This window comes from Solanum verrucosum, unplaced genomic scaffold (genome assembly GCF_900185275.1).
Source record: "Solanum verrucosum unplaced genomic scaffold, falcon-dt-bn FXZP01000117.1, whole genome shotgun sequence".
Taxonomy (NCBI): Eukaryota; Viridiplantae; Streptophyta; class Magnoliopsida; order Solanales; family Solanaceae; genus Solanum; species Solanum verrucosum.
In genome coordinates, this window is record NW_026020014.1 from 1,464,536 (window position 1) to 1,478,624 (window position 14,089).

At 35.8% G+C, this 14,089-nt stretch overlaps 3 protein-coding genes across 3 annotated transcripts in view; all 3 read left to right on the top strand.

Moving 5' to 3' along the window:
- The window catches only part of LOC125820771 (protein phosphatase 2C 16-like), a 75,459-nt gene that overhangs the window by 8,068 nt on the left and 53,302 nt on the right, over window positions 1-14,089 (top strand). The gene's annotated exons all lie outside the window — the stretch shown is intronic.
- LOC125820768 (probable phospholipid-transporting ATPase 4) lies at window positions 953-5,760 on the top strand. The gene is made up of 9 exons (XM_049500196.1): window positions 953-2,834; window positions 2,923-3,033; window positions 3,283-3,559; window positions 3,643-3,819; window positions 3,898-4,107; window positions 4,199-4,324; window positions 4,519-4,617; window positions 4,726-4,917; window positions 5,003-5,760. The coding sequence occupies exons 1-9, from the start codon at window positions 1,042-1,044 to the stop codon at window positions 5,648-5,650; spliced, it is 3,633 nt and encodes a 1,210-aa protein (XP_049356153.1). The 5' UTR covers window positions 953-1,041; the 3' UTR covers window positions 5,651-5,760.
- On the top strand, window positions 7,279-12,952 carry LOC125820778 (casein kinase 1-like protein 2). Its single transcript, XM_049500211.1, has 14 exons — window positions 7,279-7,730; window positions 7,820-7,860; window positions 8,848-8,917; window positions 9,016-9,164; window positions 9,239-9,334; window positions 9,425-9,495; window positions 10,281-10,342; window positions 10,443-10,506; window positions 10,596-10,680; window positions 10,761-10,887; window positions 11,019-11,101; window positions 11,178-11,241; window positions 11,675-11,811; window positions 12,304-12,952. The coding sequence occupies exons 1-14, from the start codon at window positions 7,655-7,657 to the stop codon at window positions 12,592-12,594; spliced, it is 1,416 nt and encodes a 471-aa protein (XP_049356168.1). The 5' UTR covers window positions 7,279-7,654; the 3' UTR covers window positions 12,595-12,952.

The following is a 14,089-nucleotide window of genomic DNA, read 5'->3' on the forward strand; positions in this document are numbered from 1 at the left end:
TCCTTCTATTCTAAATAAGAGGTTTTAAGTTTGAGTAGATGAAAATGAAGAAAAACTTTTGATATGGGTGCACATTTCTGCCTTTAATGGGTTTTACTTTTCGATTAATTGGTTTTAAAAAAGATATCAAACATCAGTTGGAATTTTTAAAAAAAAATTACTACTAACAAAAATGTGATTTAGTGGTCAATGAAGTGCGTTGATAACTAAAAATATTAAGGTAATTTCTTTTCATTTGTCCAAGCCAGAAGTGAAAAAAATAGGAAAAAAAAAAAGAGAGGCCCGTAAAATACTGGCATTTATTGGAGAGTATAGAAGGGAGAGAGGAGTTGAATTACTTGTGATTCCTAATTCTACGTAAAAACTTGTCTCTGCATTCTCACGTTGCAACCTCCGTTTCTTCCTCTCCCCATCTCTCTTCTTTTTTTTTTCTTTTCTTTTTTTTTTTCTTTGCACTTTTTCTCCTTCAGGTAACTTTTTGTTCCTTCACTTTTCTCTGTTTTACGGGCACGTTACCAAAAAAATAAAATAAAAATGCATAATGTATTTCCCTCAAATCCCATATTGTGATTCTGTCAATGTGTTATTCTGGATTTTCACCTTCTGAAGGTCAATAATATCTCTTATTTGTTTACCATTACAATAGCTGAATAGTCTGTCATTTTCCATCATTTTTTATATTCTCTTTCAACATGGGATTGGCGTTCTGGGTCGAGCTGGTCCGTAGTGCGGTTTATGGTTTACCTTTCATGTGGTTTGCGCACAAAAGCAGTTTTCTGTGAAGTATTTGGTTTATAGATTGTCAGCTCTCAAAATTTTTTATTTTATTGATCTGTGGACACAAGACTTTATTCAGATTAATTGATGCCAAAAAAACGTTTTTTTTTGGATGTTTTCAGGTTAAGTAAATCTCAACGTTGTGTAACTAGAGTTGTGGCTTAAATGATCAGTGAAGCATGATGCTCGGGGTCTTTAATTGTGTTGTTGTTGAAGGGAAGCTATAGCTGTGTGTGTTGAATCTTTTTCATGTGGTGATAAAGAATGGCTGGAGGAAAGATAAGGGCGAAGATCCGTAGGAGTAGTATTTACACATTTGGTTGTCGTAAAAGGCCACCAACTTCTGAGGAAGAAAGTCCTCATGAGTTAGGACCTGGTTCTTCAAGAGTAGTCCATTGCAACAAACCTCAACTCCATGACAAGAAACCTCTCAAGTATTGCACAAATTTTATATCCACTACAAAGTACAATGTCATCACGTTCCTACCCAAGGCCTTATTCGAGCAATTTAGGCGTGTTGCTAACTTGTATTTCCTTTTGTGTGCAATCCTAACACTTACAACAGATCTTTCGCCATTTGATCCGTTTAGTACAGTGGCTCCTTTGGTATTTGTTGTTGGTTTGAGTATGGCAAAGGAAGGATTGGAAGATTCAAAGAGATTCCTACAAGATATGAATGTAAATCGTAGGAAAGCTAGTGTACATTCGATAGATGGTGTGTTTGAAGATAAACCATGGATGAAAGTCCGGGTTGGAGATGTCTTGAAAGTGAAGAAGGATCAATTTTTTCCATGTGATTTACTTCTTTTATCATCTAGTTACGAAGATGGAATTTGTTACGTGGAAACTATGAACTTAGACGGAGAGACAAACTTGAAGGTAAGAAGAGCTTTGGAGGTTACCTTACCCTTGGATGACGATGAGGCTTTCAAGGAATTCAGTGCCACCATAAAATGTGAAGATCCCAATCCTAGCCTTTACACTTTTGTTGGCAACCTTGAATATGATCGTCAGGTTTATCCTCTTGATCCTAGTCAGATTCTTCTCCGAGATTCAAAACTTAGGAATACCGGTTATGTCTATGGAGTTGTAGTATTCACTGGCCATGATAGCAAAGTTATGCAGAATTCTACAAAGTCCCCTTCAAAGAGGAGCAGGGTTGAATTACAGATGGACAAGATCATTTACCTCCTTTTCGCCCTCCTTCTCTTGATATCATGTGTTAGTTCCATTGGTTTTGCCTTAAATGTAAAATTCGACATGCCAAAATGGTGGTATCTGCAACCTTTTGACAATACCAATAATTCAACTGATCTAAGCCAGCCTGAGTTGTCTGGCCTTCTGCATTTGCTCACTGCACTTATTTTGTATGGTTATTTAATTCCCATATCCCTCTATGTCTCTATTGAAGTCGTGAAAGTCCTACAGGCATCATTCATAAACCAGGATATCAGTATGTATGATGATGAGACAGGAACTCCTGCTCAAGCTCGTACTTCAAACTTAAATGAGGAGCTGGGGCAGGTTGATACGATCCTCTCGGACAAAACTGGCACTTTGACATGCAACCAAATGGACTTCCTGAAATGCTCTATTGCTGGTCTTCAGTATGGAACACGTGCTAGTGATGTAGAACTTGCAGCTGCAAAGCAGTTGGCAGAGGACATGGGTGGGCAAGATCTTGAACCTTCCCAGACAACTGATGGGGGGAATGGAGGAGTCCAATTAGAGACTGTCGTCACCTCTAAAGATGAAAGAAACCTCAAACCTGCAATAAAGGGGTTCAGCTTTGAGGATAGCCGCCTAATGAAGGGATGTTGGATGAAAGAGCCAAACACAGATGTCATCTTGCTTTTCTATAGGATACTTGCAATTTGTCATGCTGCTATTCCCGAGCACAATGAGGAGACTGGAGGCTTTAATTATGAATCAGAGTCTCCAGATGAAGTATCATTTCTTGTTGCAGCCAGAGAATTCGGTTTTGAGTTTTTCAAAAGAACTCAAGCAAGTGTTTTTGTAAAAGAAAGATACCCTTCTTTTCAAGATCCAATTGAAAAGTAAGATCAAGTTTCAAACCTCTAAAAGTTGCTCCCAAGAATTGCATTACCTTTTTTGCGCACTTACATTTTGTTCCATTTACTCCAGGGAATACAAAATTCTTAATCTCTTGGACTTCACCAGCAAGAGGAAGCGAATGTCTGTTATTATTCGGGATGACACTGGCCAGATTCTTCTCTTGTGTAAAGGAGCAGACAGGTCTTTCTTTCGTTACCCTTTTTTATTCTCAATTATAGCTCCTGCATCTCTAAAACTTGGTGATTCAAGATTCATTCTGCTGTAAAACATACTGTCAACGTGAATGTCTTGTTCTCCGTGTGAAGTAGTAAATATCATAAGGGATGAATTTCCCTTGTTTGTGCTATTTGTTAAGTTTGTCAATGTAGCTTATGGCCACCTGTCTTGTTTAAATTTTAAAATTAAACGTTGTCTATTTGGATTATTCAGCATCATCTATGATAGATTAGCAAAGAATGGAAGGAAGTTTGAGGAAGCTATGACTAAGCATTTGAACGAATACGGGGAATCAGGGTTGCGTACTCTTGTGCTTGCCTACAAGAAACTGGATGAGGCAGAGTACTCGACTTGGAATGAAGAGTTTACTAAAGCAAAAACTTCAATTGGTGGGGACAGAGATGTAGTTCTTGAACGTGTATCTGATATGATGGAAAAGGATTTGATCCTTGTTGGTGCTACAGCTGTGGAGGACAAACTACAGAAGGGAGTATGTTCCTTTTATTACTAGAACTAGAAAATGAAAGTATATATATTTTCCTTCACTGTCCTTTTGACATATGTTTTCACCAGGTTCCTCAGTGCATAGATAAACTGGCGCAAGCTGGTCTCAAGATATGGGTTCTGACAGGTGATAAGATGGAAACAGCCATAAATATAGGGTACGCGTGTAGTTTGCTTCGACAAGGGATGAAACAGATATGCATAACAACAGTGGATGCAGACTCAGTGGCTCAAGATTCTAAACAGGTAGATTTTCTGGAATTAAATAGTGGAAATTTATAAGTATCATTCGTGACAGTTCTCCGTTTGTTTGTTACTGATCAGGCTACAAAGGAGAACATTTTGAAGCAAATCACAAATGCTTCGCAGATGGTCAAACTTGAAAAGGATCCTCATGCTGCATTTGCTTTGATAATTGATGGGAAAACACTATCTTATGCATTGGAGGATGATACGAAGCTTCAATTTTTGAATTTAGCTGTTGATTGTGCTTCAGTCATTTGCTGCCGTGTCTCTCCTAGGCAGAAAGCTTTGGTAAGATAGTCTCGAACTTGATTTAGTTTGCTTTTCCAAATCTATCCCGAATATTCTTTCTTCCATAAGTGAACCTATTCATACTTGTCAGGTAACTAGGTTAGTGAAGGAGGGAACTGGAAAAATCACCCTAGGCATTGGTGACGGTGCAAATGATGTTGGGATGATTCAAGAAGCAGACATTGGTGTTGGCATTAGTGGTGCAGAAGGAATGCAGGTTGGTAATGCGTATACCGGGTTTTTGCCTTATTAATCTATTAAAAGCAGCTTTACATTATTCTTGGGACTATAATATGCATATACGAAGGATTCTTGCATCAGTCTTGAGGAATGAAACAACGTCATATTTTCCCCTTGGCGAGTATATCCTCCTGCTGTAACTGCGCTTAAATGGTTATCAGCTTCTTGCAGGCAGTGATGGCTAGTGACTTTGCTGTTGCACAGTTTCGGTTCTTGGAGAGACTTCTCGTTGTACACGGGCATTGGTGCTACAAACGAATTGCTCAGATGGTAATTGATTTATATCTGTTTCATTTTAAGCACAGAACATGAAATACATACATTACTTGGATCCTTTACATATTTCATCTAATCTGCACCATAATCTTCTGTATGCAGATATGCTACTTCTTCTATAAGAACATAGCTTTTGGCCTCACACTCTTTTACTTTGAGGTTTACGCTGGCTTTTCCGGACAGTCAGTCTATAATGATATGTATATGATTCTATTCAATGTGCTTCTTACCTCATTGCCTGTAATTGCACTCGGAGTATTCGAGCAGGATGTGTCTTCTGAAGTTTGCTTACAGGTGAGTGAGTCCTTTGGCAATAACTTCTTCTTGGAGTTCCTTTTCCTAGCTGTTAACTTATTAAAACCTTTATTGCCCTCTGCAGTTTCCTGCACTGTACCAACAAGGCCCCAAAAACTTGTTCTTTGACTGGTATAGAATACTTGGGTGGCTTAGCAACGGTATCTACACCTCCCTCGTGATTTTCTTCCTCAACGTTTTATTCTTCTATAATCAGGCATTCCACTCTGAAGGCCAGACTGCTGACTTGGCTATTCTTGGTACTTCAATGTTTACCTGTGTCATCTGGGCTGTCAACTGCCAGATCGCGCTCACAATGAGTCATTTCACATGGATACAACATGTTTTTATCTGGGGGAGCATTGCTGTTTGGTACCTCTCTGTTGTTCTCTATGGTGAGATATTCCCAGGTTACGCTAAATATGCCTTCAGAATCATGCAGGAACACTTAGGTCCTGCTCCAATCTTTTGGTGTACCACCCTCCTAGTAACTTTAGCCTGCATTTTGCCTTACCTTGCCCACGTAGCTTTCCAAAGAGCGTTCCATCCGAGGGATCATCACATTATTCAAGAAATCAAGTATTATAAGAAAGACGTTCAAGATGAACGTATGTGGAAGAGACAACAAACTAAAGCAAGACAGAAGACGAATATCGGTTTCACAGCCAGAGTAGATGCCAAAATTAGGAATTTGAAAGGAAGGCTACAGAAAAAGCATTCACAGATGGAGTAAACATAAGCATAACTGTGCATTGCTTTTTCTTCTTTTCCCCATGTAATGGAGGTTGGCCATTTCCAAATTTTCCCCCCTGGCCCTTTCTGATTTATTTGTAAAATTCTTCTTTTTTCTTTTTTACTCACAAGTATAGTGATGATCAACAAATTAGATCATTCATTAGCTAGGAAGTACTTACTGTGAACATTGCAGTGTACAAATACTTATACAATCCTTGTAAAGTTATGAGAAATAGCTAACACACATTTCTCTTGGTTTCAATGTCAACAATTTATGAAATTGTTAACAAGTTTACATGACTAATTCAAGATCAAACTACCTAATCCATTTACTTTGGATACATATAGCCAACTTATAGTATGATATTTTGGAATTGATGTTGACTAATTAGAATTAATAGAACATAATGAAATCAAACTATCCATAATAACAATTAGTTGGGACTGAGATTTAGTTGTTGTATATTGTAAAGTATACATTATGTTTGGTGTTTGTTAAATGTTTTATTTTTCATCATAACTCCTTCACAAGTTGTTTAGATGGTTGTTAACTTGTTATAGTATATTGTATTGTATTATATTGTTACTTTAAATTTTGAATGATAGTTTGAGGAGAAAAATAAAGTTAGGCTTGACGGTTCAATATAATTAAAACAAATGTTAGTTTATTTTCAGACAAAGACAATGTTTAGTGTGAATGATAAAACAATATTGTTGTTTAATGATTTCTAAGTTTGATATGGGATTATAAATATGTATTTATAAAAATTACACATTTTGGCATCATCTATATAAATGTGAAGAAGTGTAAGTTGCTTACGGAAGCTTCTCTAAGGTCAATTCTCTAGGTACTAATAAAATTGAATGATGTTCATGGAACAAAGCAATGAAAATCAAAGATGGTTAAAGAGTTGACTGTGTGATATGTGGTTGTCTAGGTATATACCAAAACTCGATGGTTCATAGCTATCAGATTTACCAATTGACTAATAGTATTACGAAAGTTCAAAGAAAAACTTACTCATCTAAATGCAATAAATCCATATTTGTGAGTTGCACAATTTTTTTCATGCCTCATATAGTTATTTCCCATTAGTATGGGGAATTGTTTGAATTTTTTTTTGTTGAAGATGTGAATTGGAAATAATGAAACATAAAATAGATGAAATTTAAGTTCATTTGTCACTCATTAAATAGGAAAAAAAAAACTTTAGTTGAACTTTTGTGATAGAAAGATGTGAGTTGATGAGAGAATTTCACCTTTCATGAACCGTTGAATGTGGGTTTGGAATAAAAGAAGATTTAACCCAAATAGCTATTTAATAATTAATAATTCAATTGATTGAACTAAAGAATAATTTTTATACACTAACTACAAAAAATAATTAATAAATTTATCCAATTATTTAGGTAAAGATCTCATAGGTAAATACTCTTATAATACTTTTTTTTATTGCTTAGTAATCAAATAACTAAAAAAAAATTACTACTTATTTTTCAAAAAAAAGAAAAATCTTTTCACTAAAATATTTTCCTTTCTTATCAAACACAGCCTAAGATAATATTAGTAATTAATTGATTGAAAAAGATGGGATATATTTTTTAAGAGCTAACACATTCTGACAAAAGTCATCACCAATTCACCATAGTCAAGTTGAGAGAGAGAGAAGAGGAGAGAGAAAGGGAAAAATGGTGGATTGAATTGAAATTTGGATCAGAAGCAAAGCTGAAGCAGTAATATGTAAAGAAGATTCATCATGCTTCTTCGCCATGAGGCAGAGGGACAACAAGACAAAAAAAAACCTAAAATCTGCAATCTTTTTGTTTTATCCAGTCATATGGATCATCTTGCTCCATACGTTGCTACTTTCATAAACCTAATTAATTAATTAATTAATCCCTTTTTTGTATTCTTAGATCCCTTTTTTGGATTCAAGATTTCTCATTTATAATTGGGTATCCTTTAAAAAAAATTCATAATTAATCTTTGAGCCTCCAATCAATGGAGCCTCGTGTTGGTAATAAGTTTCGTCTCGGACGGAAAATCGGAAGTGGTTCGTTTGGTGAGATCTACCTTGGTAATTTATGCAACCCCATATTCTTCAATTTTGCTATTTGTGATTTTTTTTTCTTTTTTCTGATTAATTCTGGTTTTTGTGATGTTTAGGGACTAATGTTCAGACCAATGAAGAGGTTGCAATTAAGCTGGTAAGTATTGATTATTATTTTTTCATTTGTTTTCCCCAAATTTTTAACTTTCTGTGTTTGCCTGTTCGTATAATTCTGTATTTTGTTGCTTCCTGATTGTGTAAGTAAGGAATTTGAGCTGCTGTTAGTTGAAAGTTGGAGTCTTTCTCATTATTTTTTAGTTGGAAGTGATTGAAGTTTTTCCTTACTTGCATTTAGATCAAGCATCTGCACCGCCCGATTTTTAGTAACTGATTAGAGGATCGTTGTTGTATGGGTCAAGTGTTGGCCCGTCAAGAACACTCATGTTCTGAAGATGAAGGTAGCGGAGATGAGAATGTTCTGATGGATGTGTGGGCATATTAGGAGAGATATGCTTAGAAACAAAGTTATACGGAATAAGGTGGAGTGGCCTCTGTGGCAGACAAGCGAGACTGAGATGGTCTGGGAATATGAAGAGGAGGTGCACAGATGCACCAATAAAGACGTGTGAGAGGTTGGTTGTAGCAAGAGTTAGGAGAGGTAGATGTAGGCCAAAAAAAAACTGAGGGGAGGTAATTAGACAAGACGCGATACAACCTCATCTTACTGAGGACATGCCCCTAGATAGGAAGATTTGGAGGTCATTGTTAGGGTAGAGAATGTTAGTAGGTAGCTGAGTGTTCTCACCTTTTATGTGTGAGAGAGAGGTAGGATATTATTAGAACAGCTTCACTGCTTTAATTTCGTGGAGATTTGGTAAACTGAAGTTCTGCTTTTACTTGCTGATATTCATGGCATTGATTTCTCTTTTTTCCCATTTTGGCATTTAAGCTGACATGTGGTTTTATGACTTCTGATCTCTTTAAAGATACTCATGGCATTGATTTCTCCTTTTCCCATTTTGGCACATAAGCTGACACGTGGTCTATGACTTCTGATTTCTGTAGAGATTAAGTTATTTATCTTCCATCACTAGTGGAATTCTTTTAGTTTGTGATAAATGCTTCTGCTGTTTCCTTTGCTCAGGAAAATGTGAAGACAAAGCATCCTCAACTACTCTATGAATCAAAACTGTATAAAATACTACAAGGAGGAAGTAATTTCTCATTCTTCTTGTTGGCTAGTATTGCTTCTTTACTATATAATGTTTATATCCTGTCCTCATCGGTTGGAATTTTTTGTTGACATTGATAGCTGGAATTCCCAATTTAAAATGGTTTGGAGTTGAAGGAGATTATAATGTCCTTGTGATGGATTTACTGGGACCCAGTCTTGAAGATCTCTTCAATTTCTGCAGTAGGAAGCTGTCCCTAAAGACTGTTCTTATGCTTGCAGACCAGATGGTAAGTGTGAAGTTCTGCACTTGTTTATTTCGTTAACTATTTAAAACATGTGTTCATTTGTTTTCAATTTTTAGATAAATCGGGTCGAATTTGTTCATGCCAAATCTTTTCTTCATCGAGATATAAAACCAGACAACTTCTTGATGGGATTAGGAAGACGTGCAAATCAGGTATTGGGATCAGAACTATTGATTGCTATTTCATTCACCTGTTGCTGATAGGGTAATTACTGATTCATTACTACCATCGGTTACATATAGGTCTATATCATTGATTTTGGGCTGGCTAAGAAGTTTAGGGACTCCACCACTCATCAGCATATTCCATATAGGTAAGCTCCCCCACCCAACAAAAAAATGATATTTGATTTTTGATTAATCATATAGTAAGCTCCTTTTGAACTTATTCAAGAGAGGATAAGATAATGCTTATATTCCATGGATTGATATAGTTTTTCTAAGAAGGATGGTTCATAGCAAGTATTAAGCTCTTTGTGGTCTCTTTGCTGCATTTTCTATAAAGGTACCTCTATAGGATATTCTGGATTACCTCATTTATTGCCAACTAAGGTAAGGTAGTGAAATAAACCAAAAACTGATAGCTTTTTCCCATGTCCGCGTAAAGATGGAGAGTTGCGGTAAGATGACGGCTAGCATAAAGATAGTGAAATTATGATATTGTCAACCCCAAGTTCCAACTAGTTTGGAATTGCGGCAAGTTGGTTAGTTCTCCTATGGTTATAGCTTATTCTCCCGAGTTCCCTTCATCGATTTTCTCTCTCTCTCTCTCTCTCTAAGTTACTGGTGAAGACACCATCAATCTAGTGCCACCATGTCTAATTGCCTTGGAGATGTTTTCATTATTTATTCAAAAGACACTATTTACTGAAATCTAAGTAGTGAGAGCAGAGTTTGCTGTTGGTTTGTATTGAGGTGGGTTATTGACTTATTTCTATTTTGAGCATGTCAAAGTTGTAGTTTTTGTTTTGTGGGTTGAGTTCCATTACTGTAAATGTTTTTGGCATTCTTTTCTCATTTAATCTATTAGCTAAGGAAATTATGTATCTCTAGATAATGAATGGCTAATTTTGTTTTATTCTTCTAATTTCAAATACAGAGAAAACAAAAATTTGACAGGAACTGCCAGATATGCAAGCATGAATACTCACCTTGGCATCGGTAAGATTTTGGTTTTATTAACTTTTGTACACTTTTGTGTTTGTGCATTGTGTTTATTCTTGAAGACATCCTTGATTCTTTGTTGCTTTCAAACTTTTAGAACAAAGCCGAAGGGATGATTTGGAATCACTGGGTTATGTCCTAATGTACTTCTTAAGAGGAAGGTAGAATCTATTCCTGTAATTCTCGCTTTGTGTTTGTCTTTCGCTCTTTTTTCATGGTACTTCTATTTACTGATTTCCAAAATGTGTAGTCTTCCTTGGCAGGGGCTGAAAGCAGGGACAAAGAAACAGAAGTATGAGAGGATCAGTGAGAAGAAAGTTTCAACATCGATAGAGGCATTTTATGTTCAAACATTTTTCTTGTGCTAGCGCTATGATTTTTAATAATGATACTGACACATATTTTCCTTTTCTAGACATTGTGTCGTGGCTATCCTACAGAGTTTGCATCATATTTTCACTACTGTCGATCACTGCGGTTTGAGGATAAACCAGATTATGCTTATCTCAAAAGAATTTTCCGTGACCTTTTCATTCGTGAAGGTATGATCATTTCTTTTGCTCCATGCAATGATACTTGCTGTATAGACAATGTTAAGTGTTCAGTTAACGTTTTGCTCAAGAGTCTGTTTTCAGTTTTTCTTTTCTTCTCCTCTCTTTTTTCGTTCTTTCAGGTTTTCAGTTTGATTATGTATTTGACTGGACCATTTTGAAATATCAGCAGTCACAGCTTGCCAATCCTCCATCTCGTGCTCTTGTGAGTGACTTAGGTAAATCAGATTATGTGTTAATTGGCCCCAGGATGTTAAATGAAATGATAATTTTTTGTGCAGGGTGGTACTGCTGGACCAAGTTCCGGGATGCCTCATGCTCTTGCTAATGCTGAGAGGCAATCAGGTGGGCTTCTTATGTGTTGTTCACTTCAAGCATAAAAGAAGATTATATGCAATCAGTACATTTTAGAACTTTTGTGTGCATATAATGGCATTGGTGGTTTGCTGATGATAGATTACAATAAAACTGGACATAACTTGCAACAGAGAGCTTGTATAAGCTTCTTTTATGTTTACTACTTACTGTGCAACTCATTTCATCCCTCATATCTTTCCTAATAAGTGCCATCTTTAGCCTTTTACGAAAAAGATAATATTAACATGTATTTTTCACTACTCTTTACCATTCTCAAAAAAAAAAAAACATGTATTTTTCACTACTTCATCATGTTAGTTATTTTGACTGTCCCAGGTTTGTTAAGGAAAGTATACTACCTCCAATCTGCTAGTTTGCTATTTATTGGACCTATAAACAACATGCTGTGCATACTGTGCAGGTGGTGAAGAAGGTCGGCCTACTGGTTGGTCTTCAGGAAATCTTGCTCGTAATAGGAACACGGGGCTGCAATTCAACTCTGGAAGCTTAGCAAAGCAAAAAGGGACAGCTGCCAATGATTTATCCATGGGTAAAGAGGTGACTATCTCGCTCTGTCACTCTTGTTACTTTACAAGTATCTCCCTGCTTATGTTGAATTCAAAGTGGTAGTAGTTAGTACTACATCAAACTAATTGTGCTTTAGTAGAACACAAGTTGGCACAAGATTATGAGTGTATTTTGATCTTATTAGTAGACTATAGATGGCATAAATTTTGCGTCATTTTAATTTACCAGGTAGGGATATCATGAATTTTGCCGGTCTTTTTTTTTTCTTCTTTTGTTGCTTTTTATGTGTATTTATTTCTCATCAACTTATTGCACATTCTCCTAGTCGAACATCACAAAAGTTTCCATCCTTTGACATTTTCTTTCAACAACATAAATGCTAAGCTGAGAAAATGAATTCACTCCACATGATAGAAACGTGATTTAGCACAAGGTCATTCTGCAAGCAAAAATAAACCCATGTGTTGTGATTCTATTGGCAACCAATGGAATAAAGGAATTTTGACTGAGCTCTTGTTGCAGTTATCTAGTTCAAGTTTTTTCCGGACTAGTGCATCAGCAAGGCGTCCAGCTGTCTCTAGCAGTCGTGATCCAGTGATCACCGGTGTTGAACCCGATCCCTCTCACATTCGGAAAACAGATGAAAGCCCAGGACATCTCCGTAAAACTTCCAGTGTTGCTCAGAGAAGTTCACCAGTCGTGTCATCAGATCAGAAGCGCAGCTCCTCCACTAGAATGGATAAGAACTTTGAGGCCGCCCTTAAAGGAATAGAGGGCCTAAGTGTCAAAAATGATGAGAGGCTGCATTATTAGCTTTGCTGCTTTATCTCAGTTCTCTGGTTACTGTAAAATCTTGGCTAAAAAATTGCACCAACTTTGGGGATTTCGCTACAATTTGCCATCAGGAAAGGCTAAAACTAGAAATTAATGTGAGATCCCTCTGGTAATCTTTGGCGTATGCTTCTTCTGTACATTTGGCACTTTGTTTTTCTCATCTCCTTCTCTCTATCCCCTTTATAAGAGTTCTTTGTATTTTTAATGGTGTTATGTTGTGAATTATGAATGTATTTTTGTATGGTTGGAGACTAAATATTCACTTGAGACTTATTGTATTGGAATTACACCCATCTTTTTGCTATTGTGCATGAATCTGAATTGCAAGTTGTTGAGTGTTTATGTGCTTTTTTAATATTAAAGTGCATCATATATTAGTAGGTATAAAGGGGAGAAAGGTGTCTTTATTCTTTGTATTTAATGTATCCACTATGACATGTTCTTCTCATTATTTCCTACACCTATATAAAAGATTATTATTTTTCGTTGTTGTGTAGGTGAGAAGTGGATGAGAAGTATTATGTTTGTTTTTATTTTGAGGTTAGTGTAGTTAAAAGGAGGAACAAAATAATATTTTAAGTCTCAAACTTATATAAGGACGGTGTTCTTTTGGTTGCGTTTTGTACTCTTCAATTATTTTAAAGTTGTTTGAGTTAACTCATATTTATGAAGGGGACAATTCAAAAGTTGTACTAAATTGAAATTGTATCTTGTTAAGTGAGCGAGACAATTCGTGACTCAATCTAAATATTTATTTATTTATGTTCAACGGTAATTTATGATATTTTCACCCCTAAATTGAACAATATTAGGTATGTTCAATTTTTTTTTAGCAGATTCTTTGTTTTGGAATTCACTTTTTTTGTCCAATAGATAGAAAAAGTGAAGTATAAAGTAAAAGGAAGCAAAAAAAGAAAAGGTACCCTTTCTTTATGTGTTAGTCAGAGATCAATTCATGGGATTTTAAAGACAGTATGAACCACTCCCAAATTATTTATTTTTGAACAGGTAAGCATTAATCACTCCTATTTTCTAAGCGATCATCGAAGCGTGCTCTTTTTTTTTTATAATAATCATGGCGTTTGATTATTTTCCTGTATATATATATATATATATATATATATATATATATATATATCGCCATTACTAGAATTTATTATCTTTTTATCAACAAGATATTAGTTAACTATGTCGATCACCGTTTAGATAGATGAAAAGAGATCATTTTTGTTTATTTCCCACAACGTGTTTGATATCTGCATTGAAATCTAACTATTTCAAACTCACACCACGTATGATCCACGTTGCCTACCAAGAATTCTTCTATACTTAGAATTCGAACTCGAAATATCTAAGTTAAAGGAAGCACATCTTTAAGGATTTTTTTTCCTTTTTACCCTCAATATTCTCTTTTTGCTAAAGACAAAAACTCCGACCCACCGGTGGAACCACCTTGTATTGCATTTTTCCCCTC